At 43.1% G+C, this 26,859-nt stretch overlaps 1 protein-coding gene and 1 non-coding gene across 2 annotated transcripts; both read right to left on the bottom strand.

The window, feature by feature from the left end:
* Positions 1-15,940: 15,940 nt before the first annotated feature.
* hspa9 (heat shock protein 9) lies at positions 15,941-25,967 on the bottom strand. The gene is made up of 16 exons (XM_070962366.1): positions 25,645-25,967; positions 24,712-24,770; positions 24,292-24,379; positions 22,991-23,172; positions 22,576-22,700; positions 22,395-22,468; positions 21,915-22,021; positions 21,619-21,781; positions 21,430-21,522; positions 20,753-20,962; positions 19,826-20,053; positions 19,493-19,715; positions 18,962-19,056; positions 18,715-18,807; positions 18,365-18,505; positions 15,941-17,356 (listed from the first exon to the last, which is right to left on the bottom strand). Exons 1-16 carry the CDS (start codon positions 25,723-25,725, stop codon positions 17,267-17,269), a joined length of 2,052 nt encoding a protein of 683 aa, XP_070818467.1. The 5' UTR covers positions 25,726-25,967; the 3' UTR covers positions 15,941-17,266.
* On the bottom strand, positions 21,058-21,259 carry LOC139331872 (small nucleolar RNA SNORA74). Its single transcript, XR_011602214.1, has one exon. It is a non-coding gene; the product is annotated as a small nucleolar RNA SNORA74 (small nucleolar RNA).
* Positions 25,968-26,859: the final 892 nt, after the last annotated feature.

The following is a 26,859-nucleotide window of genomic DNA, read 5'->3' as shown; positions in this document are numbered from 1 at the left end:
TTGTTTTGTCTTTTTGTCTTGATAAAAGAAAAAAAAAGAAAGGGGAAAAAAGGATGTTTGGTCTCCAGGAGTGTAAGCTGCCCCATTACATTACATTACAACACATACTCAATGCATATTGAAGCCAATGTAAAAACAGCCTTCTTCTTTCAAACTTTGCACATACATCATTCTACACTTACCACTGGATGCTGAGTACTTCTCGTAGCCGACATCAGAGAAAAGATGGGCTCCTGCCTGAGCACCCGTGCACTGTGGAGTGAAATGATCCTACATTTAGATTTAACCTAGCTGGATTTGTTTCAAGTATGGACTGGGTGCTATGCAAGCATGTTTGACTAGATTCAAGTAAATGTCACTTGCTATGTCTTAATTAGCAATTGTCAGTACAATCATGTTAGTTCCAAAGGAAGTACTCATTATGCACAATGCCTCAAACAGTCACTTCTTTTACTGCATTATTATTACTTGTATTACCATTTATCTCATACTTTTTGCGTGTTGTAGCAGGTGGAGGTAATTTTAACTGTTACTGTTACATTTCTAACAAAGCATTTTATTATATAAGCCGACCATTTGTATGTAGATCAAATCTGAGTGCAAATGTAATATTACCTGCTGAATTGTACTCAAGCAGAAGTATCAAGTAGCACGGAATAAAAATATTCAAGAAATACTCAAAGTGAAAATACTTCAAAATCATACTCGTATAAGTTTATGGCATGTGTGTTTTAACCAGACAAAATAACTGGGCACCTATCACATGTTTGTTTGCCATTCAAAATTAACGTAGCCTTAATAAATAGCCATGCCAAAAGTACCTGAAACTTCAGCACAACGGCTAAAGGATTAAGCAAAGGGTTTGTAGCTGGTGATTTTAAAAAAGTCCAGATGGCTCACTCTGCTCTGTTAAATGCCAGATGCTGCCTCGGTTGCAGCACCAGTTTCTGCTCCGCCTATCAACCCCCCTGCTCAAATCATCTCTAGTCCAGAGCCACATGTCTCCCCCTGAACTCATGCTGACCTCTTTTGGTTCCTTGGTCTCCGAGCGTCAGCCCTCCAATTTGCCCACTGAACGCTCCGAGGTGACGTGCATCATCTCCCTGCCCACGGACCAAGGCAAGGTGTGGGGAGAAGCAGTCCAAAGCACGCTCCACTGCTGAGGCATTTTCAGTTAGGAAAGTGTTCGATTGCAGGAGGCAGCAAGGGGCCTGTCTAACCCGTGACAGGGGAAGCGACGGGTGACTGATGACTCCATTGAATTCCAGGCAAAATTCCAAATAAAAGAATTATGACATGGCAGTTGGAAGCTGCTGGCGGTCACTTTGGCATGGCTCTTTCTAGTGAGTATTCTAGTTAAGTCCCTGGTTACCCTGTTGTTCCTGGTATTGCTTTGGGTTTTTTTTATTGGGTAGTGGATTTTGTTTGCCCTTATTTTGTTAAATAAATCACTTGGACTATTTCCGCTCAGCCTTTTTGTCTGCATCTTTGGGTTCACTCCTTGTTTTTTGCTCAACCACTAAATCTTAACGGAATGACGCCAACATCCTGAACACACTGCCTTAAATAGACAGGGAAGGAGAACTAAATCAGACACAGGTGAACACAATCACACAACCCAGGGGTGGTAACAATACAAGAAGTAAAGTGCACTTAGACACATGAGGAATGGCTACCAAAATAAAACAGGAACTAACAAACTAAATAGTCTGGATCCTTATACAGCCAGGCTCTATTACACTGCTTTTGTTTTATTCTCTCCTACCGCCCAGGGTCCAAGAATGTCAGACCTGATGTTCTCTCCCTCCAGTTTTAAAAGTCTGTGGAGACAGATCAATGCCGCACCCCATGTGTGGTGGGAGAACTGATGTGGGACACTGAAGGTCGAACAATCTCACTCCCTGCACACAGTAACTGTCCAGATGGCCACCTGTTCGTCCCAGATCACCTCTGCTCTCAGGTCCCACAGTAGGCCCATTCCTCTCACTCGGCCTGTCACTCTGGAGGGCAGCGCACCCTGGCCCACCTTCATCAGTGGTTCTGGTGGTCTTCCATGAGTTTGTGGCAGAGTGTTCCATTTGCTCCCAGCACAAGTCATCCCAGTGAAGCCCTGTGGGCTTTCTTCAACCTCTGCCACAACCGCCTCGACCCTGGTCCCATATATCCCGGGACTTTGTCACCAGTCCACCCTCCTCTGAAGGTAACGCTTCATTCCCTGACCTAAGCCTCCCACTGCTGAAGAGTCAGCTGAATCGTTGTTACACCAAGTGCTCCGTCTGCACAGCCTCCCCAGACACACAGTCTCTGACTGTGATTAGTGTCGATGCTCCATCTATCTCCTGATCTTGCTGACCTGCAGCAGTCTTCTGTGGTGTGGTTTAGCTTCTTGTGCCCTGGCTCCACCACTTCCCCTCACAGTCTCCCTGTCGCCGGCCTGCCGTCCCACTGTTCTCTCGCCAGCCTCCTGTTCAGATATTCTGCTGCTGCTGGTCCTGATCTTGAAAAAATAGCAGTTAAAGGAGAGCATTTCCAAGACTTTCAAGACTCTGAATTCAAAACCTGTGGTTTTCCTGCTATGACATGGCCTGAAAAAACATTTTCTAATCTAATGTTTGAGGGGTTTTTTTTATTCCATTACTGAGTTCAGTATTTGTGTGACCTAATTTGAGCTGCCATTCAATAACCTTATTTATGTTATTCATCCAACCTAATACATGCAAGAGCTTCTTTGTTGAACAAAAGGGTTCAAAATCTTACTGAAATAAAATCTCCAGAAAGACAAAGACTCTTGTAACTTCATTCACAGGTTAGGCCGATACCACATGTTTAAAACTATACAATCTCTGTTAATTACACAATCGATTGTACTGAAAGTACTGAAGCTATAAGAAAACAGCTCAGTTCAACCCAATGCAGCACAGATGAAACAAAGGAGAAGAAAATCATCCGGTCAACCATTACTATCAACATTATTACAAATGTGATGGTATGTGTTTACTGACATTTTCTTAAACAAACAAACAAAATAATAATGATAAAATATCGGGTCCTGGAATCATCAGGCCACCACGTCCCATGGGTCTGACCTTGGAATAATGTGATGAATAGGTTCATTTTCTAGTTTAAAATAATGCTATAATTGCCCAAAAATGGATACACATAATGGCTCACTCTGCAGCAAAAGCCAATTTTAACTCTTTAATTTTACACATCAAGGGCGCAGAGCTACATTTTGCAGCAGCAGCAGAAGAAAGAAGAAGCAATGCACATCAACAACATGTTTTTGTTTTTAGTTTTACCCTTTTTATCCAAAAGTAGTTGTATTCATCACTGTTACCAGCATTCACTGGCAGGGCTTTTATGTGCTTAGCCTTTAATCTACCAACTAGGGGATTGTTATAAATTCCCATTTACCCAGTCCTGTTTTCCTCCTTTGGGTGCTCTCTGCTCATAATAATAACATTTTCAACATCTCTTGAAGGTAGATGATGGCTAGAAGAAAAATGTGAAATGTTTTTTATGATGGTGCTTAGCATGAAAAAAAAGTACAAAAATGTCAAAGTTTCCCCTGAACTTTGTTTTTTCCAGACTAGCAGGTACATGAGCTCAATTGGCACAAAGCACCAAACTTCATAAAGAATTCAGGTTACAAAGTGAGCAGCTTATTCTCAGTTTATCCCACTTCCACTTTTAAATAATCCAAGATGGAGGGATCAATAATGCATCGTTTTAACCTGTCTGTCCATAAGTTCTTGCTCTGTGTGTGTGTGTGTGTGTGTGTGTGTGTGTGTGTGTGTGTGTGTGTGTGTGTGTGTGTGTGTGTGTGTGTGTGTGTGCTTGTCCACTGAAGCTGCTGACAGAAGCATAAACAACACTCACTGTATCTGAGGAAAAGGTTGACAATGTTGCCCTTTGCGTGTCGTACGTGAGAGAGATTGTGTGTGTGTGTGTGTGTGTGTGTGTGTGTGTGTGTGTGTGTGTGTGTGTGTGTGTGGTGGGGGGGGGGAGTGAAGAAAAGTGCTGGCCTGCGTATGTGTGCAAAATAAACTCTGGATTAGAAACCCATGAAGTCAGGAAAAGTTTGTTGATGTGAGGGAATTAATGGTGAACAATGACTTGTCAGTTACACGCAGGTCAGTAATGAATAACTCAAGGTTTGGTCCATTTCGTTGGACCCACTTCAGAAAGTGACACAGCAAAATTCACCCATGCACCCTCAGCAAATTGGCAGTGCTGGAGGCTCGGTGACAGAGGAGCTGCTCACGGGGCTGCCAACACCTAACATGCCAGCAAGCCTGGAAATGCTCTCTGCGCCATTTATTCCTCCCTTTTCTACATGATTGTTTCGTGCCTACAGCCAGGCATTATCAGCAGTGCAGAAAAGATGACATCATGATTTAACACCTCAGTCATTTTCTGTTTCATCTCAACCAATCATTTTGTTCTCAGTGCTTTTCATCAGTTATAGTTTTGAATCAACCTGCATCGAATAAGTTATCTCATGCGCCACAGTCTGATTCTGTGAGCTGGCATACTGTATGTAGAGGCAGACAAAGAAAATTACACAGAGGGTGTACTGGAAAACTGTTTGCAGTTAGAACAAACAAAAAAAAAAAAAACATCTAATGTCATACGATTTGTCAGGCTGAGTTAGAGCTGTGATATAAACCATTACTCTTTGAGGAATGATGTTTATTGCCAGTCATGCTTTCCTGCCCTCCTGAGGCTGGAGTTGCCTGAGCAGTGGTCTGAAATGTTCTAACATCAATACTCCACTATTAAAGCAAACAAGGAATTTAGCCCTGCACACACAGACCGAAAACGTTTGTTGTTATTAAAAAGGTGTGTGCCATCAGTGCTTGTCAGGACTCCTGCTGAAGATACCAGCAGCTATGTATGAGAAGCACAAACGGGCTGTATGGTCAACCTGCAGGGGCTGGCCAGTCTCCTCATTCCCTCCATTCACAGCACACCACCTATCCTGTCTGCGTTTTGTTGAAAAAGCTTTTCTGTTTAATGGTGACACCAGTGATGAATCTAACAGCCAAGTGTCCGTAATAAGTCGTCCTCTGCATCGTCTTTGTGCACTGTTGGAGTGTTCGCTTCGCATGTGGCGTTTCCTCAGAGCTCTGACGGGACTGATGTTTGTCATCGTGAAGCTCTGCTCATTCTGAGTAACTGAGATATTTCCTCAGAGCAGAAAGAGAGTTAAAGTGTTAATTTTTCTGATTATTTCCATGCATGTTCATCTCCTGCTTTCCTACACAGCATGAGGAAGTTTTTAAAACAGAATCAACAGGAGAAGAGCAGCTGTGACATGACAGTCTTTTCTTCTTAAACACCAACCACGTCAATCACCCGAGAGGATATAATTCTTAGCTTTTAGCTTTCCTTCCAGGCTTTTCTCCTGCGACTGTGCTCCTCTCCCCATTCTTCCCTCTTTTCCTCCTTCTCTCTTTCTCCTGTGTGGTCAGCATGCTGCTCATCCACACACACACCTGCACAGACTGAAGGCTGTGCTGATCGCGCTGACAGTCTACAGTTCAGACGGACTGTGGCCGTCCTGTGTTCTCTTTGATTTACACATTTCATTTCCCATTTTTAACTCTGGACTGACACTGCAGGCCAATCAGCTTACCAGGCCACCCTCCCGGTGCCTCTGATGGCCAGTGCAGCCCTGCCAACGAGAGTTCAGCGTAGCAGCTGCACAGTCGGAGGGGTCAAAATGTGTTGTAAATCTTGGAGTCTTGCCTTTTACATCAGAGTGAGGAAGAGGTCACAGGATTCAACAGAACAGTTTTTAAACACAATATGTCTACTGGTGGAAGACTCACCTGCAGGACCTCACCTGTCTACGAGATTATGTGTTCAATTTAGTTTGTCTTTCTTCTGTCTTTGGAAGATTTAGCTTCAATATCCAAAGCTGAAAGCTACACCTAACCTAGACACCTTTCTGTGATGGGATCACACCATCACCACCATGTCAGCAGGTTAACATTATGACCCACGAGCAGTCATTACCCAGGAGTCATTGCTACGTTGCTGCATGAGTATTCAGCACTCATCGGTAGACCAAACTCAACCTTCATTTTGATCTCAACTATGCATCTGTAAAGTGTCATGACTGCATCTTTAACGGTTGTCACACTATTGTGTTGACAAAAGATAAAAAAAGATAAACACCCGGTGAAGTATTAAAAATCACCTCTGTGGTAGTTCCTGCTACAGTAGTTGTCTGTAAGACCACATTTTGCCATGATGACACACACACACACACACACACACACACACACACACACACACACACACGCATATACACAAACACACACACACGTTTGCAGAGCTATCCTTGTTAGGATATGGCATTGAGTTCCATTCACTGGGGACAACCTAACCCCAACCTCATCCACAACAAATTCATGCCTACCCCTGACCTTAGCCTGACCCCAGTTCCCTTCCCTTAATTAACCACGACCTCAGAAATGACATTTTCCCTCATTAGGACTGGGCTTTGGTCCCCAGAAGGACTATGGGTCCTGAGAAGGTCAGTGTTCACCACTGGGGTTATCAGCTATACGGTAAACACAGCACTTCTATTGTATTTATTACAGAACTACAATTCAAAGAATTTCTATATATTTCTGTATGTATGTATGTGTGTGTGTGTGTGTGTGGGTGTGTGTGTGTGTGTGTGTGTGTGTGTGTGTATAAACATACATACACACACACATACGCATGCACGCACACACACATATAAATATTCTATTTTATTTATATCATGTTTTATTGCGCTATTGTACTTTATTTTATGTACTTTAGCTGTGTACTATGTATATGAATGAATGACTTAAAGTAACAAGGAGCAAGAAGAAGCAACTACAGACAGCAGAACTCTCATTGGTCACATGTAGCACCTGTCGCAGCAGTGATGGCTCCTCAGGATGACACGTTCTGCATTCACCTGTTTCACCAAACTTACTTCTCTCGTCATGGGTTCCGTTGCACCGTACACAACTATTTTGTATGCATGTGCATGGCGGCTGGGTTGATCCCATCACAACACGGTCTCTTCTTTGGCCTGATATCTTAGAGTGGACAGGAACGATTGAAACTGGGATACAGGTTCAGCGACTTAAAACAAATGCATGTCAGAGGCATAAGGTGTGTGTGTTTCGGTAGGATGGCCCCTTCCTTACCTCCTACCCCACACTTTCAGCACCCTTGCTCAGACCACACCTATCTTCAAACTCAGCCTTCCTTTTGATCTCAACTACACACCTATTTAGCTCTGTGACTATATTTTCCTCAGCTGTGATGGTATCATGTTGGCAAAGCCTGTCTTAAACACCTGGCAGAGCGCTGCTTCTGTGGCACTTCCCGCTGTAATAGTAAAAGCATAATGAACTGGAAAATAAATAGCATCCACCAGCAGCACAAAATAAAACAGAAATTAAGCCACCTTATAGACCATTAAATTGCATTTTGGTAAACAGAGAAAAATATTTAGGATTATGAACAATGTTACCTCACTCAACAGCCAATACAGAATGTAGGCCAAAGATGATATTTGAGAATAAATGACTAGCTTGTGTAGGTGAAGGCCAGTGTGAGGTTTGTGAGAGATGAATGAAAGCAGGGAGGCATTTACTCAGCCTGAATGAGCTGCAATTCAAACAGGGCGGGTTTGGCATTTTGGATAGTAAGTGATTTGTAGAGGAGTCAGCCAGCACAGCCACCTTCTCCCACCTGTCTGTCTCAGACTAAGGTGTCTTTTGTGGGTCTACACTAATTTCACGTAGGCGACTGTCTCTCAGGAGTCCAAAAGGCAGAAATAAGCCGTAGTGACAGAAAAGTTTAATTACTGTGAGGAGCAGGTGGAGACAGCAGACTGAGACACAATGAATAACAGACAGGAGGGACGGGGATGCTCTTTTCTTTTTATGCAGGGCAAGTCAGGTGACCACGGTGACTTCCAGAACCACCTGTCTTCATATTCCAACAGTTCCTGACTTGCCCATCATCCATCCATCCATTTTCTATACCGACTATCCCTTTCGGGGTTGCGGGGGGGCTGGAGCCTATCCCAGCTTCAACGGCTGAGAGGCGGGGTACACCGTGGACCGGTCACCAGTCGAATGCCGGGCAACATACAGACAGACAACCATTCACACTCACACTCACACCTAGGGGCAATTTAGAGTCACCAATCAACCTAATGAGCATGTTTTTGGTCTGTGGGAGGAAGCCGGAGTACCCGGACAGAACCCACGCATGCACGGGAAGAACATGCAAACTTCGCACAGCATGGCCCCACCCGGGGATTGAACCAGCAACCTTCTTGCTGTGAGGCACGGGCACTACCTGCTGCGCCACCGTGCTGCCAACAGCAATCATATCAACCATTATCTTATTTTAAAAATACCTTGGCTGTGATCACTAGCTTTGTTACATGCTGACAAGGAGGAAGAATAGGAAATTTTTGCCATTTCTTCGCCAAATATGCCGTCATTGCAAGCAGATCTTTTGGCTCCCTGTTGATGTTAACGTTAAGTCTGGTTTTTCATGAAGCGGGGAGTTTATATTTTACGTACATTAGAATTAGAATTGCAGTTTCTACTATAACGAAGGTAAAAGAGAGTTATTTAGTTAGTTCTAAATGTTTGGGTGAACAGGAAAGGTTTGTCCCCCAACTTCCTCTATTTGCCCTCCTGTCTGTCTTCATTTGCCAGTCATAACCACAGCCAGGTTATCGCCTGCCTTTCACCCATCTATGCACCTTTCAGTCTGTCTGTGTTCTTATCTTTCCGTTTGTCTGACTGCAGAAAAAGATAAAGGAATCAACCAGGAAGCAACATGCTTGAAGGGTAAATGCTCACAGACTCCCAACCACATATTTTTAGATGAATAGATCATCAAACCAAACCGAAAGCATCACCGTTGAGTTTAGCTGCTGGAAAGTCATGTCAACTGTATCAAATCTGACACATTTGCCTGTCAGACTTAATAAATTATAAAAATCTTATGAGCTAATAACTTTCTGACACCCACTGAAATGAAAACAGCCAAATAATGCTCCCAAGGTGTCAATCATAGACGATAGCAGGTTAAAAAAAGACTGTGTTTCAGCAGATTGATATGACAGCAAAGCCACATTAGGCACAAAGAAAGACTTAAAACAGACAAGATATGAGGAGGGATGAACTGTGACCTCCAGTGATCATCAAAAATATCTTCATTTTGACTTGATGTTATACATACCATTCATTTAGACCAGCTATGCAGTTGCACACCATTCATTAGACAGATTTATGTACTATGAGGTATAGCCTACGATGAATTTACATCTGGAAAATTTATGCCAGTTAAAAATTTAGCTGAAGCAGCTGAAGATAGTTGCAACACACATAATGTCTTCATGAGCTGAGTGAGGCTTGATAACACTGATTAGAATTTTAGAATGAGTAGAACGAGCTGCATACTGTGAGAACAGCTGCACTGGAGATAGACCTCTAATGCAGTCTGATAGTAAAGGCTGGGGCCAGGTAGTTTCTGAGGGATGGTACTTCACACATGTGCTGGTGCATATGACAACATGTATGTCAAAGAGGCCACTGTTGGGTTCACTCTCATGCCTCATGTCTCTTCCAGCAGAAACAGGCATCTGTTTTCAACGAAAAAGCTCGCAGGCAGACCGACAAAGGTAGTGACTAGCTAAAGCCAGCTAAAGAGACAAATGTGGTCTGTAAAGCCAGCAGGACAGTGAGTAATGGACTGACATTCATCAAATATGTTAACAAATACATGTTAATGTTGCTCTGTACCTGCTGGATGTGTAAATCAGCAACTGTCAGCTGGAAAGTTAGTTGTGTAAACTTGAAACATGATGCTGCTGTGGATGCTGATTACAGCTTTTTTTCTGCTGGTGTCAAGTAGACAGTAAATGAGTTGTAGTTGGAGTCCGGAGGTGACTGAACGCAGGGGGACCCAGCTGGCCTGGCTCCATCCAGCGTTCTGAAATCTGTCCATCTGCACCTCCAAAGTTCACTAAAGCTACACTTGTGTTGTACTAGCAGCTACTCTAAGCTGGAGTTTTTGTGAAGTCTTCAGGATAAAACAACGACATCCAGCCTTATTTAACTGACAGCAGGTTTACTGGTCCTGAAGCAGCTGAAGAGGGAAGGATGATAGTGCTGGGCCACAGAAAGGCTGGATCTGTTAGGCTTCCACCTGACCAACCACACAAGGCCAGACATCTTGCTGAGGAGGAAGAGCTCCACCAGCAAGCTCCACCTGTTGGAGTGGAGACAGTAAACCTGCTCTACCCCATTTCTTATTTGTCTAAGTAGTGAACAGCTGTTTATAATGCTATGATGCAGATTTTTACAACTCTGCAAAGATGTTGAGGTGTTCTTGCCAGATGGCACTGCATTTTTTGTCATTTGCATTCATACCTCAGTTGTGTCAGCATCAGGATCTCATTGAAATGAATGAGAAGGCATTTTTTGACACTATTATGAGCCTGACCTGCACTGAAGGCTGTACACAGCTGCTGTGTACACTATTTAAGGTACTTATGCACCATTCATCAGTGTAACTGTGTGGCCCATTGGTTTGGTTTACAGAGGTGGGGGTGAACAAAGAACTGATCCACTGTGCTGTTCCATCAGTTCTCTCTCTCCTCTCTGCAGCTCCAGATGAGAGGATGACACATGTGACCATCAAAGAAGTTCTTATTGGATTGTCAAACAGCGTTTGCAAGCTAAACACTAACCTCTGAATACCAGGCCTATCGTGAAATGAATTTCATTTTTTGACAATGCATAAAAACAAACTCTTGCAGCCAACCAGATGGCTCCTTCCATTTCAGCCATTCGGGTTAGCATAGATTCAAGGGTGTCATTTAATGTGATAAGACTGAGTTACATCAGTGCAGCCTGCAAGTATGAATTAGAACACAGGGAGACTGAATGTCGTCTGGCAGCTGCTCTCCACAGGTCTGTGATAACTCTCCTTTCAGGCATGATTTGAGTTATGAAGTGACTGATGTTTCACTTAACACTTCACATTAGCCTTCAGGTGAGCTAATGCTGATACAACACCAAGGACCATTCATTAGCTAACTAACTCAGCAAGCATGGATACCTCAAACATATTCAATGATGCTGACGGTTATCACTGAGCAGCTACCAGACAGGTAGATGTAACGCCGTAGATGCTATACAGTAGTGTCATCTGATACGTTCAGATCGTAGAAAATGTCTGAACTTTGTTCTGCTTTTGGTTGTTCAAACAAAGGAAATGCCAAAACTTACAACAGGGAAAAACAGTCCACAGCTGAGAAGCTGTTTTCTAATAGTGCATAGCCTATCATGTAAGTGGATAAAGAATCACATTACCATGCCCTCGAATTTACGGCTGCATGATTGGCTGAAACACAAGCAGCCATCTGATTGGCTGCAGATAATTTCCTTCTGAAAGAATGTATCTTTGCAGAATCAATCAAGCCACATCAGGGGAGTCTCAGAAAACCCACACACACAAATGCAGTGAAGTTGACGCAGGACTTTATAAATGCAGGTTAAACAATTTGTATATGAATGTAACAACATCCAAATATGTTTCTGATGAAAATTGCAAATTTTAAGTACAAATCTAATTATCTTTTTTTTTGTGGATATGTTTTACATATTCAGGCGCTGCAATCGGCTGGCGACCGGTTCAGGGTGTACCCCGCCTCTCGCCCATTGTAGCTGGGATAGGCTCCAGCCCCCCGCAACCCCGAAAGGGATAGGCGGTATAGATAATGGATGGATGGATGTTTTACATATTCAATCCATACTTTATTGATCACCACACAACATGCACATGTCATGCTTTGTGAAATTATTCCTCCACGTTTGACCCATCCCAGTCAGTCCTTCCTCCGCGGCAGACCAGGAGCGGTGGGCTGCCAGCCAACAGCGGCACCCGGGGACCCAGTTCCTTTCGTCACCACTGGTCAGGTGGTGATCTTCTTGTATGTTTTTAGTGGGGCTATTTTATGGAGGATACCTCAGGTGAGCACAGGGGGAACATGCAAACTCCACACAGAAAGGCCCCTTTCCTCGAGCAGCAGGCGCCGAAGGCATGGTGGAGGACACGCCCTCGGCGCCCACAGCAACCCAGGTGGGAATCGAACCCGGGACCTTCTAGCTGTGAGGCGACAGTGTTACTACCGTGCCACCATGCCAACAATCATAACTATTACTGAAAAATATTAATGTGTATAAATCCTGAAATGCACATGTGAATCTTTCTGTGTATATTCATTCATACTGAGTCTGATCTGACTCCAACTACAATCCACAGAGAATTAGAAAAGAAGCAGCAGCAAAACCGCTGAGGTAAATTATGAAAGCATGCAGGCGGCACAGAGACGTTCAGAAACAGAGAAGCTTAAGTAACATTATGGAGTGCTGTGGATGTGGATGTTACAGTAACGTCGCCTCTCATGTCGCTGTTGGAAGCAGTCAATAGTTTCAGGATTAATGAGTCTTCCTCTGGATGTTCACCAAATATTCTGATGTTAAGCTTCTCCTCTCAGATAATCCTGGATAGTGATCAGCATTTTAGTGACCAAGTGAGTGAAACAGCTTGTGCATGATCCGTGCAGAGCACAGACCACTGTGGTGTTGCTAATGCTAGGCACAATGAACACTGCTTTAGACGTGGCCAGGTGCCACTTCATACTGCTTTGCCTTTATTCATTTGTAATCCATTGTTGTCATGAGGGATTTGGGAAAGAATTGTTCTCTGGAAGCTTTTCTGTGTGTGTGTTTCCTGTAATGAGGAAACATGCTCTCTGTCCATCACTGGGAACTGCCTTCTCCCCATTTGGCCGGTCAGTCAAGAGTCATTGTCAATTAAGAGTGCTGCCTGATTGGACTGGCTAACGGGGTGATTGAGTGCTTTTTGTCGTCCTCCTCCTGAAGAGGAAAACGAGGCGTGGTCGCAGTGTCTGAGCCTCTTTGTGTGTGCTGGCTTGAGATGTTTGACTTGTTTCTGTGCTGTGGACACGGGGAGTTTGGTAAGTCGCTGTCAAAGCAGAGGATCACCCATTGGCTTTGCGATGGCACATCATAAGCCTTTGTGCTGGCAGGCGCGGTCCCTCCCACAGTGATTCATGTGCAGTTTACACTGAGTCCTGTGGCTCTGACTGCCATGTTCAGCAGGATGTGTGATGATCTGACGTGAAGGTTTAGCCTGTCTGTCCACAGGATCCGCCCTCCTCTCTGCCTCTCTGTGAGTGACTGGCTGCTTTCAGAGGTGACACGTCGCACCAGCGGCTGTACCTTCACATTTCATACTGCAAAGCATTCACACTTGTCACTCTCCCCTTCATTCAAGAGAACATACATTTTACATTTTTACCTCAAAATACGAGTCGATTGCCTGGGCTGCAGTACGTCTTTGATATGAAGGTGGTTCACTGTAGTGTTTTTCATCTGCAACTTTCACTATTTCTGTCTGTTGCCTTCAAGTCTTACTGTAAAACAGCTGCAGAGACATGTTCTCATGCCTAAACAAACGAACAGCTTGATTGCCAGTGACTCCAAAAACAGCATATGACCAGTGATGGGTGTACCGCACCTTCACTGTCAAATGGTTGATGTTGTAAAATGACGCTGTTGGCTTTGGTTTGGGTCGAACCTCTGCCGTAATTCGTTGTCACATGACTTTTTTTGGGGGGGAAACAATCTGTGCAATAACCTGGGCAATAATCTGTGCAATATTTCAGTACGTAAAAGCCTGTAATCTGTGCAATATTTCTCTGTAAACTGTGCAATATTTTAGGACATAAACGTCTGTAAATACTATTCCCGGTACACCCTTTTGTATATACTTTGTGTTAACTGCATGCACTTTGTCTTTTAATATTCTATTCTGTTATTGATGCTGCTGTGAAATTCGGAATTTCCCCTCGAGGGACGAATAAAGGAATATTGAATTGAATTGAATGCTTAACATTGTGGAACAGTCACAGTTTCCTTTGGTTTAGGCACCAAAGCTACTAGGTTAGGTTTAGAAAACGATCATGGTTTGGGTAAAAAATGCTTCTGTTAGGAATGTTATGTAACTTAAGCAGCGTTGACATGGGACACAAACAGCGGTCTCCTGGGTGAAAGTCCTGTGTTTGTTTGAGCCGTCCATCCACTACAAACTGCAAATGTCTTCCAGCACCTTAATTAGTGGATCGTCTGATAAGAATCAAAGTAGATGGCCACTCACACCCAGCCCAACCATCCCAAAGGCACGGTCACGTTCCATTTCTCAAGTATGCACTCCATTACCCCATCACTCCATTCATTTTGCTGAACAGGAACGGACTGTGACTGTGCCTTTGAATAAGCACAGGGGCTGTGATTTCTCCCTCTACCCCCACCTACTATCATGTGACTCTGAAGTTCCGTACTTTAGCTCATTTGAGGACATCCGAAAAGCTCTAGAAAAAGCATGTGAACCTTAACTTTAGAATTTCTTAGTAGAGTACACATGACCAGTATCACCATCGCTACGTTTCTGTATAGACATGCACTGAGCAAATTATCATACACTAATTTCACCACTGTGACCACAGGCTGCAGAACCATTCATTTTCATCCACAGGTGTCCTGTGAATTTTCCAGCTGAAGATGTTGACACGGGACACATAATAACATTTCTCCACATGACAACAGCACAGGAGCTGAGGATGACAACATGATTCACCTCCAGATGCACTGTGGCAAACCTCTGCAGTTGAAAAAAGATTCCAGCTGAAAGCTAAAGCACTGCTTCCCTCTGCTGGATGTTTATGTGATCGAGACTAAAAGAGATGAGGATCTGTATACACCACATAAGAAACTAAAGAAATGGTTTTAAGAATGCTTTTAAACTTTGACTTAGTTTGTATTCAGAGGCCTTAAGTAACTTTAAGCTCCCATCTTTGAGCAGTCCAGTTGAATGCAGTGACTCCTAAACTAAACTGCCCCAAATCCCTCAAGGAATGAATGAGCAGATAACACTCAGCACAGCTTTCTGCACACCTTGTCATGATCGATCAGTCATCATTCATTGTATGCAACACTCTATAGCCTTCAACATGTTGAAACACACAAGAGGATACCTTATAGGCAATATTTCTCCGACTATTTATGCACCACACTTTCTAAGACTATGTTTGACACAAACCTACTCTGAGCGGGTTTTCAGTGCCAGCTCAGAATCCCTTTGACAACTAAGTCTACAATTTTGGGCCCAATTACATTCAGCTTCACTGATTTGAAACTAACATAAGATTGAAAGACTGAGACTGAATATGGGTGAAGGCTCCTGTCTCATTAGGGACCAGGTCCCAGAGGGGCAGAGCCCTGTTGTGTTTGTGCCAGATTACTTTCTTTGTTCCTGCTACCATGACTCAAATTGGCGTAATGAGTTACAAACATGAGCCTCAGCCCAATTACTGGAAATTATGTGCAAGTGTTTCCCAAGAAATACAAATCCATGCACCGAGATAGTGGCGCTGTAGTTGAGCCACAAAAATTCAATATTGGAAAGAGCACAACACTCTCACATCAACACAGATTGACTTGAAATTGGACACACAGGTCCAGCTCAATGTGCTCTACAAAAAGCCTTGAGGACGAAAGTCCACCATGATGGATTTTTCTGCCAATGTGATTTTTCTTGCAAGAGAGCAATATGACTAAACGTCTTGGATTCTGACCAAATCAAGTCTACAGCATCATAGGAAACAAGCAGGATCGGTCGAAAACATGGCTGCCGGTTTAGCAGGAACATGGCAATGACTGAAAACATGCACCTTAAAGCCGATGTGATTTTCTTTAGTTTCATAAACGCACATTGAGAATGACTACATCTACGCCACACACTGATCCTACCAACTATCATCACACCAGTGTTACAGTTCAGATTTTATTATAAAAGACAGGAACAGTTATCATGACCCTCAATTTTCACTCCAATAATGTAATCACACCCCCCAAAAAGCAGAACACCCCCCACACTTTCAGTTCAAAACGCTGCCTCCTGCCTGCCTCTGCTTCCTCCACAGAGCTCCCTGGATCACTATCAGGCAGGCACACAGCAGCCATCACATTACACAGAGCAGTTTATGGCAGCTACTAAACTTCCTTCTGGAGGGAAAAGACAAGGCCAGGCTCGTACTCGGCATCCTCAGTCCTGTTTGCATACCAGCTCTTCCTCTTGTGTGTCTGAACTAAGGCCTCATCCTCTGCTGTGCAGTGTCAACATCCACATTCAGCTGACTTCTTTTTCACTTTAACAGGAGTCAGCAACACCTTCAGACATGTCAGAATTAAGCTCTGTTCAAGATGAATGAAAGACAGGGTTTCTCACAGATCAAGGCCTTCTGTTATTAAACTTTAAATGTGACAAATGAACCAAAGCTTGACCTCATCCTCAAACACACATGATCTTTCTGCCATTAGCCAGTACGAGAATGAAGTCCTCCGGCCAAACAAGCTTGTTTCAAAATGTCAGAGGACAGAAGAAAGAGGAACAGACAGGATCAGAATTCCTCTTCAAGTGACAGATGCATTTTTTTTTCCTTTTACAGACTAAGAATAAAACATCATTCCAACAGCTCTGCATTAGTTTTTAACACTTTAGAGTGCACTCACAACAACTGAGAAGTGACAAGTTTGTCACATAAAAAGTCAAATATACTTCAATATTTTATACAGTAACTCTCCACCTCCAAGCTGCTGAGTGCACTATTATAACAAGATAGCTATATTTAATGGAGAGCACTGTACAGCATTACATTATGCAGACGGACTCGGGCTGTCTTCACGAACAAGCTGTTGAACTCAGCTCAACTGGTACAAACAAAATGATGGGAGCCACGAACAAGCTGGAGAAAAAAAACAAAATCCATGAAACCTACACGATGTCTTAGACAAAAAAAAGAACTTTTACTAACTCAGAATGCAAATTAACAGCTTTGTAAAAATAAACATACAACATTGTTTATGAGACAATTAAATTACAAACAGAGGATTTCATCAAACATGGAGGAGCATACACTGACATTTATCTAGAGCATTTTACTGCCAAAACACAGTAGAATAATATATTATGGTGAGAATGACTAAGATTCAGCTTGTCACTCAAGACTGTCACCTCCCCCCACCCACCCAGTCCACCCTGAAGCCCGACAGTCCTCTGTTGTCATGGAAACCAAGTGACACCCAAGTGCAAAGGTCTACTGCTGGCCTTCTTTCTTCTCTCCCTCTGATGAGCCTGAGCTGCTGCTGCCGCTGCTGCCACTGCTGCTGTCCCGCTCTGCTGCCATCTGCAGGACGGAAGGATGCGTTAGAGGTGAGTAACAGGCGAAACAAGGCTGAACGTTCAATAATGTCAATGTCAACAGACAAGTAGAATAAATAACAGACTTGAAAGAACTCCACAAAAACAGAAACAGAAGGCAGAAAAATAATCTGAGACCATTTTTAAAATCGATCAATCGATCAATTTCTCAAAACTGCCAAACTTTCCCCAGTTACACTTCATAAATTGTGAGGATTAGCTGATTTTCTTCGTCTTGTGTAATGGGAAACTGAGTCTTGGTCAACAAAAACAATTTGATATCATTGCTTTGGCTTTTAGGAAATTGTGACTGGTGTTTTTTACCATTTTCTCACAATTTCCAATGACAATAATTGTTCGTCACAGCTCCCAATGGATATTTTACAGTGTGTGGGTTTAAACAGAGCAGGTCTTTCCCTGTAATTTAGCACCAAATGACTTGGTTCTTTCCAGGAAACTCTCAGAAATCATTAGCAAATGACAGACCCTTAAAAAGCTCCATCAATATCCATCTTAACACACAGGATGAACATATATATATATATACTCATATATGTCAGAACTGAATTGATTTGCATGTTTCCTTCCATGAACTATGCTAATAGCCAGTTTCTCATTTGCTCTACTGCTTTTGTACAATATGTCCTTGGCCTTCTTAAGACCATCCTTTCTGTCTTTCGTCCTGCTTCAACATCATCTCACTGTGGCACTGAGATGTGTAACACTGTGTGTTACAACTTAATTACAAAATGCCACTTGAGTGCTGCCAAGTTGGATAAGTGCCACTTTTCAATAGGATTTGGTATAACAGCAACAACAGATGGTGTCTTGACAACCAAAGCTTCGAGGAAACACGGTCATCTTCTATTTAACAAACACTACAAGTGTTATCTGTGAGACAGATGCTAAGGAACATCTCAACCATGACCTAACAATTTGCTGAATAGCATCCTGTGTATCAGTCACGTTTTCACAGTGTGTGTCATGTTCCTACCTTCTTGTAGGCCATTTCGAAGAGTTTAAGTGATGCCTGCTGCAGGGTGGTGGCCGCCTGTTTGATGTTCTCGCCCGTTTCTGAGTCTTTGTTTGCCAGAAGATCTCTGACCTTTGTGATTTCCTCCTTCAGCTTGGTGCACTGTGAGTGGACAGATTATAGCAGACATAAAGCTGGGTTACAACGAATGACCTGAGTGGTACAAACTGAAGGATCACAACAGGATCATCATCATCACGGTTCAAACAGAGCACAGCAGACAGTGTTGTATTACACTTCCTATACTCTCAGACAGCTACTGAAAAGGTTTTTACAAATTATCTCTGTGGAAACTAAAAATAAAGTTTTACCTCATCAGCAGGAAGCTGGTCCTTGAACTCCTCCATCTTGGATTCTGTGTCATGGATGATGCCCTCAGCCATGTTGACGGCCTCCACGCGGTCCTGTGCACAATAAAATAAGCATTAGAGGGTGTCAGCAGTGTGGCGCTGCAGTCCCTACGTGTGCAGAAAGGCTGCCACCCACCCAAGACTAATCAAATTCAAGAGCAGAGGATCTTTATTTTGGTGTTAACCCACTTCTGCTTCCCATCTTTACCTTCTTTCTCCTGTCCTCCTCTGCGTACTTCTCAGCGTTCTTGATCATGTTCTCGATGTCGTCTTTGCTGAGACCTCCTGACGACTGGATCACAACTGAAGAGTGCAGAGAGATGAGAGGTCACTCAGACGCTTGTCACACAGCAGTTTTGTATCTGCTCATTAAAACTGGTGATAAACCAGTCAAAAGAAGGCAGAGCACACGTGGAGCTGAATTGCCACAAACGCTGCTCCAAAACCAATTACATTCATAAACCTTTGAAATTAAAGCCAAACATTCACTGTTTGTTTACTGGAACAACATTTTGTTGCCAGGCTTATTGATCTTATCTACAAGAAAGCACAAATTTGTTCAGTCCTTGGTGGTTTTAGCTACATGCACAAACATTAGCATCCACAATTCCTTCATTCTTACTGAAGGCTGAAATATCAAGAGTAAACAAAGCGATCTGATAAGACATGAAGTTACACTCAGCCATCATGCAAACAGAACATTTGTTTGCGTCACTTGTGCTGAATAAAGGGCACTCACTCTGCTGTTCTCGGCCTGTGCCTTTGTCCTTAGCGGAGACGTGGACGATGCCGTTGGCATCAATGTCAAAGGTGACCTCAATCTGAGGAACACCGCGGGGGGCGGGGGGGATTCCCACCAGAGTGAACTGACCCAGCACCTTGTTGTCCAACGCCATCTCCCTCTCTCCCTGACACACCTTGATCTCTACCTGAGTCTGTCCATCAGCTGCTGTGGAGAACACCTGGAGGGGAGCAGATAAAGGCATATTTACACCAACACTTTACACCCATCAGCACATTCCTAACGTGACGGTCAACAGGAAACATCAACCTGCACTGCTGATTTATGTACCTGGCTCTTCTTGGTGGGAATTGTGGTGTTCCTGTTGATAAGTTTGGTGAAGACTCCACCCAGGGTCTCAATACCCAGAGACAGCGGTGTTACATCCAACAGCAGCACATCAGTGACATCACCGGCCAAAACACCACCCTGGATGGCTGCGCCGATGGCAACAGCTTCATCAGGGTTAACAGACTTGCTGGGAGCACGACCGAACAAGTCCTGAACTGTTTGCTGAACCTGCAGAGACAAACACTGAGTGTTATACTTCTGGTCTGCTGATGCTCTTTGGGTTTTGTTTTTTGTGCACAGCAGTAATAATCATAACTGTACAACAATTCCAAAAATAAAGGTCTGTGCCACACAGAAAGTAGAACATTTACAACAGGAAGGGTGAGATAAACGAGTGAATGGGAAAACACACTTTACATTAAAGGCCAAACGCAAACAATTTGATTTCAATTACATATACAAGGAAAAAATGCTCCAGTTTTATGGCTGCATGTCAAAATTGCACATTCTTGCAGGCAAAATACAAACGTCATGTGGCTGGAAGCAACAGCTGAATGTTTTTCTTACCAACTGACAGAGCTAAACAAAGGTATGTTAAAAGTTACTCAATGTCTATCAATGCTGCATAGACGTTTCAAAAAAATATTATCCACATTACTTGTAATACCACATTTAGCCAGCAGATGTCACAGTCTTCACAACACTGACTGCATTATGTCATTCTCCATAATGACATGATTTCCAAGGTAAAATTAGTGTGTGTTGTGACTGTAACCACTCCTGCATCTTTACTCGATTTACATCAAGAACCATCCCTGACATTTTTGTAACTGCATGTGATTTACTGTCCGCCTTCTCATAATGTAAAATAAACTACAACAGACAATCTCTTTGGTCGGGCCTGCAGGCTCAGGGGTCATACTGTACCTTGGGCATACGGGTCATGCCTCCGACGAGTAGCACCTCTCCTATGTCTGCCTTGGACACCTCAGCGTCTTGCATGGCCTTCTGACAGGGGGCCACAGTGCGGCGGATCAGATCAGCCACAATGCCTTCAAACTGAGCACGAGTCAGCTTCATGTTGAGATGTTTAGGACCAGAGGCATCCATGGTCAGGTAAGGAAGGTTGATGTCAGTCTGGAAGGGAGAATAAGCATAATGTGACCACATGTCTTTCACCACTTCAAGTTACCAGGAACAAAATGTCTGATGAAGCACAAACAGTTCAGTAGCTTGTATGGCCCTGTACTAGGCCTGTCCTGTTGTCAATATCAGGACAGTCCACTCTCACTGGGCCGAGTCCTGCAGCAGTCAGCTGCAGCAGACTCTAAAACAGAACCTGCTGCAATGAAGTACAACACAGGACCTTCTCTACCAGCACTGTAACACTGAGCCAGACACACGCACAGTCTGGACAGCTGACTGAGAGCTGGACTGTGAAGAACACACAGTGCCGAAAGGTTTTTGGGGACTCTGTATGTTCTGACGGAGTCTGGTTTGAGATGTCATTTTCTATTTTCGATAAGTCACTTCTATTTTCTAAGTTTGTATTTTAACTGGTCAGAAATGTGTGTTTTGACTAAGGTTCAGGGCTTGCTGTGTACCTGCAGTGAAGAGGACAGCTCACACTTGGCCTTCTCAGCAGCCTCTCGGACTCTCTGAAGAGCCATGCTGTCTTTCATCAGATCCACACCGGACTGAAAACACAAAACAGAACGCTCATGAGAGGCTGAAAATGGAAACCGAGCTACAGGTGAGAGGTGCATCTAAAGACCGAGGCTTGAATTACTTACCTCTCTCTTGAACTCCTTGACAATGTGTTTGAGGAGATGCTGGTCAAAGTCCTCTCCTCCCAGGAAGGTGTCACCATTGGTGGACTTGACCTCAAAAACTCCCTTCTGGATTTCCAGGACTGAGATATCAAATGTACCGCCACCCAGATCATACACAGCAATACTGGAAACAGACATTGATCAAGTTAATAACAGAGGCACATTCGCATTCAGTGTTTCATATGCTGCCTGTTTCCATGTTTCAGAACTGGTCATACTGTCTGCAGCAGTGGTGGTGCTCGCCTGTCTCTACTCACATCTTGTCCTGGGTTTTGTCCAGTCCGTAGGCCAGGGCAGCAGCTGTTGGCTCATTGATCACACGCAGGACGTTCAGACCAGCTATCTGACCAGCATCTTTGGTAGCCTGGAAGTCACAGAAAGACATCAAACATTAGAGAATGTTGCGAGGTGCGGGCCATCCAATGTTTTGTCCACGCTACTAGCAAAGTTAGAGAAATTACCAGGTCAGAAGTGACTGCTTATTCTTTACCACTTCTCTACAACAAATAGCTAATGCAGGTTCTCACCTACATTAAGTGTTCTCCAAACAGCAACATGGTTACAGAAGGTAGATGTGTGAAAAATGAGACTACAAAATATATTACCAAAATAATAAGATTCAGTTCAAACACACTCAGTCACGTGGGTTTTGCTAAATTTTTGGAGAGAGAGAGTGTGTGTGTGTGTGTGTGTGTGTGTGTGTGTGTGTGTGTGTGTGTGTGTGTGTGTGTGTGTACCTGTCTCTGAGAGTCGTTGAAGTAAGCTGGTACAGTGACCACAGCGTTCTTCACTTTGGTTCCCAGGTAGTTCTCTGCAACACAAATACCCAAACATTACCAAAACTCATGCTCACATATGGATTATGTGAAATGTCAATGGAACACGAGCAGCATTGATCGAGCGCAGCTGTATTCATACCTGCAGTTTCCTTCATCTTCATCAGAACGAAGGCTCCAGCCTGGCTGGGGGAGTACATTTTCCCGTGAGCCTCCACCCAAGCATCACCATTAGATGCACGCACGATCTTGTAGGGGACGTTCTTCCTGTGAATGAAGCACACTGAAATTCAAATCTCAAACATTTACTTCATGTTTTCTGATAGTTATCTGGGCATAGGTTTGCAGGAGGATCTACAATTAAATTATTTGCAGAGTCTATGGCAGGAAAGTGACCCTGAAGGAGGTCTCTGAGTGCATAACGCTTCTTCTTCTACAAAACTGAAAAGCGTGAAATGAATCTCTAATTCCCAGGAATTCATTCACACACACCACTTTTGAAGTGAGCACAAGCAAACACAGGACGTTTTGAATAACGAGGCCAAATATGCACTCACAGGTCTTTCTGGACCTCGGCATCATCATAGCGACGTCCGATAAGCCTCTTGGTGGCGTACAGTGTGTTCTGAGGGTTGGTCACAGCCTGGCGTTTAGCGGGCATGCCCACCAGACGCTCCCCTTCAGCTGTGAAGGCGATGACTGAAGGAGTCGTCCTCGCTCCCTCTGCGTTCTCCAACACCTGAGAAGCAAGGAGAAATCCTTTACTTGCTTCATGCTGTTCATACTGGAGGCATCAGCATTCATCTGCCCTGACTGATTTACTCCAAGTTATGAAAACAGCTGCCTCTTAAATGATTAAATAAATCCCCTCATGCTACAAACATTTGAATGAGACTAATCTGAAAATGACCAAAGTTCAATAAGAATCTTCTTAATGTCAATAAAGATCATGTGAGGACTTGTTTGGACAAACATTCTCCATGCACCTCAGTTTGCCACAAAACAAATATGGTGGGTGTCGAGATTCAGTTACATTGAAAGTGATGTTTAGACACACCATGAGGGTAAACAAACTAAACCGAAAGACACCACTACAAACAAAGACAGTGTCACTGAAGGTGCCACAAATTAAAAGGGCCTTGTTACTTTCTAGCCATATTACAAAACATTTTTTGGTCCATGGAACATACTGTCATGTATGTATTTATGATTAGGAAGTACAGTGGATGGGAGCAATCTGTACCCAAGCCCGCAAGAAATCAGTAATCAAGGAAAAACTACACACAGACTTCTATAAGCCACCACTTGTTATTTGCATACATTCAATACCTGAGGCAACAACTGTCTTGGTATATGTGGCCTTAAAATGACCACAGGCTTTAAGGCTGGTGGAACAGGTTTTACTACTGTTAACGGCTCATCAGGAGCAATAACCATTCACACGCACAGCATCAGGCTCAAGGTGCAGTATGTTGTCAAATAACACTTGGGTAGATTACAGGGACGAGGGGTCAATTTAGTGGTTGTCCACTTCTGATTAATGAACAACCACTCTGACCCCAGCCGTTGTCTGATTGGAGAAAAAATAAATAAAAATAGAAATAACAGAAATGGTCAGAAAGAGCCCCCACAATCCAATGGCAGAAAGGTCTGGGTGAAGGGAGTCTCAAAAAGTTATTTAACCATCTGACAACCAGTTCTGATGAAATATATTGACTCATTGGTCAACATTTAACTTTCAGGTTTAACAAACTGAACTGGCAAAACAAAAGACCTCACACCGATCAGCTGAGCTATAAAAACTGACCATGTTTGGTACTATTAATGACAAACTTGTCAAGTGTCTGTTCGTCCTCACCTTGGCCTGTTTTCCCTCCATGACTGCAACACATGAGTTGGTGGTTCCCAGATCGATGCCAATGACTGCACCTTTGACAGCTTCTGACCTACAAAACACAGCACATACACACTTACTATTATACATGTATCTTACAAGTCTTACTACAATGCTTCAATAGTCAACTGAAATAATCTGTACTTCATCTTCTGGGGATAAGTTGGCTTAATACATTGTAACAAAAGATGTACTACTTGGCACTCTAATACCTAAGTACCACTATCATTAAAAAAAATAAATAAATAAAAAATCGCAAATGTGGTTTGGAACTCACATTTATCATACAGTATTTAAGATGGTATATATCAACTACCTTTTGGCTCTACTACTAGTCATCATCTTCCAAATGTATGCTGTCTTAGGTTTTGAGCTGATACTCACGCATAGTCCCTCCTGGACAGAGCTCTGAGAGCATCTGGTTTGAAGCCACTCCAGCATGCCTGTGAATGCATCATAAAACCAATACACAGTTGTTACCAAACTCTGGCTTTAATCAATAACCATGACAGCATGAATACATAGCAGTTTTGTTATTTTTTTAAATGTCATTAATATCACAAAAATTCTTTAACTTTCAACTTGACATTACAATAACAGTTAGCCTTAAGACCTCTTATTAGAAAAGCCATACACCTTTAACTCCGAGGATGGAACAATGCTGAAAGGCAGCTGTGACAAGTCTAGCATCGCAAATATGACAACATGACATCACACTAATCATTTATGTTAAGAATTTGTTCGAGAAACTAAATCTGTAGGTTACAATACGTCACAAACGTGTTCATTAAACTTTGGAAGGACGTGAGAAATGTTGCAGCATGTGGGAGGGGGACACCTCATTGAAGGTCACCGATTCACTCATTCGCTACAGTCTTTATCTGTGGGTCACTATGTCACAAAACATGCTGACTTAAATCGAGTAATCAAGATATTAATATGATTGTTATTTAAACGCAACGCAGGTACTTGACATGACCGGACGTAGCGTAAAATGTAAGCTGTTAGCTTAGCCGCAAGGACCTGGTATCACTCCAGCATTATAAATGCGAACTCGTGATAGTAAGCAAAAATGGACAGACACTGGTGACGTCGTTTTCCGCAACAACAGTGAATTTTCGTGTTAATCTTTCGAGTTAAAAAACACAGGGCCGTTATTGAAAGCAAATTACAAATGACATCTTGCTAGTCACGAATAAGCCGGCCTCAAGCGAACTCGATGAGCATGCTAAGCTAGCCGGCTGGTGGTCGAATCTCATAACCATGCTCCACAACAGCACATGAAAAATTACTTCTGTGGGTATGTTTGAAACTCACCTTCTTGATTAAAGAGGACACATTTCGTGTGCAGTTCCTTGTCGGGAGAGTCCTTGAAACACTTCTAGCGACACTCAACATTTTCACAACTCGGCTAATAGGCTAGCTAAATTTAATAAAACGTCCGCAGCGTTTATAATGTCGAAACAGACTCTGAAACTGTTGAACAGCCAAGAAAAGCTAAAAGATGCGAACTGTCCGGATGTCTTTAGACGTCTGGTCGGCGTGCCCTGGATGAAGCTAGTGCTCAGGTCCAGCAAGACTGCTTCTTTTCGGACAGCAACAGCAAAGGAACTGCGGAGCGACTTCTGGAATTATCCAACACATGTTGCACCATGCACCGTTGAAGGGCCCCTAATTCGGTTGCCCATTTACCGCCTGAATTATTTTAACAGTTAAGAAAATATTACAGATTTTTTTTAGAAATCAATGTATGTAATTTATTGATAAAATGATATAAATATAACATTAAATGTTTTTTGGTAAAGGAAATAAACACGTTTTTGTTACGTTTTGCTTTTTTGCGATCATGAACAGAATAGGGCAGATATACGTAGTGGGCATGTGAAGGTCATGATGTAACAAGGGGTACGCAGGGGTTTTTCACGTGTGTTACATCAGGGATGCTGAATGAACGTGCAGATGTAACATGAAACATGACAACTGTTGTTTATAAAGAATATTTTATGTTCAAATATCTCTACGATAATGCCTATCAGTATCTATACACATCTGAGAAATGTATATTTATACATATTAAGGTGCAACTTTAATCCAAACCTGGAGCAGCCTTTTTTCCGTTGCCTTCCTTACAACACAGCGTGGTGACACTGGACAAATGCAGTTTGCCAACCAAATGAAACTGCTTAAGGATTCATAATTGGAGAAGAAAATCCATACAGATATTTAGATTGTGTTTCAGAAATAACAAATGTCAGGTTGGTTTCTTTACATACTCCATCTTCATTCATTCACGGAGAGGACATTGAGGGTCTCACACACTGCATTACAGACTATATTAACTTCTGTGTGGAAAACACCGTACCCACCAGGACTGTACGGTGTTTTTCCAACAACAAACCATGGATTAACCCTGACATAAAGGCTCTCCTTAAGGAGAAGAAGAGGGCCTTTAAGTCAGGAAATAAGGATGAGCTGAAGGCTGTGCAGAAGAAGCTGAGAAGGAAGATCCGTGAAGGGAAAAACACCTACAGA

This window comes from Chaetodon trifascialis, chromosome 5, assembly GCF_039877785.1.
Source record: "Chaetodon trifascialis isolate fChaTrf1 chromosome 5, fChaTrf1.hap1, whole genome shotgun sequence".
Lineage (NCBI taxonomy): Eukaryota > Metazoa > Chordata > Actinopteri > Chaetodontiformes > Chaetodontidae > Chaetodon > Chaetodon trifascialis.
Note: the sequence above shows the minus strand (reverse complement) of the source record. Positions and strands in the feature narration are given on the sequence as shown.

Coding starts and splice junctions, on each gene's coding strand:
- hspa9 (XM_070962366.1), bottom strand. CDS start 25,725: ATGTTGAGTGTCGCTAGAAGTGTTTCAAGGACTCTCCCGACAAGGAAC. Junction 24,771..25,644: donor TGTCCTCTTTAATCAAGAAG/GTGAGTTTCAAA, acceptor ATGCATTCACAG/GCATGCTGGAGTGGCTTCAA. Junction 18,808..18,961: donor AGGAGGACAGGAGAAAGAAG/GTAAAGATGGGA, acceptor TATTGTGCACAG/GACCGCGTGGAGGCCGTCAA.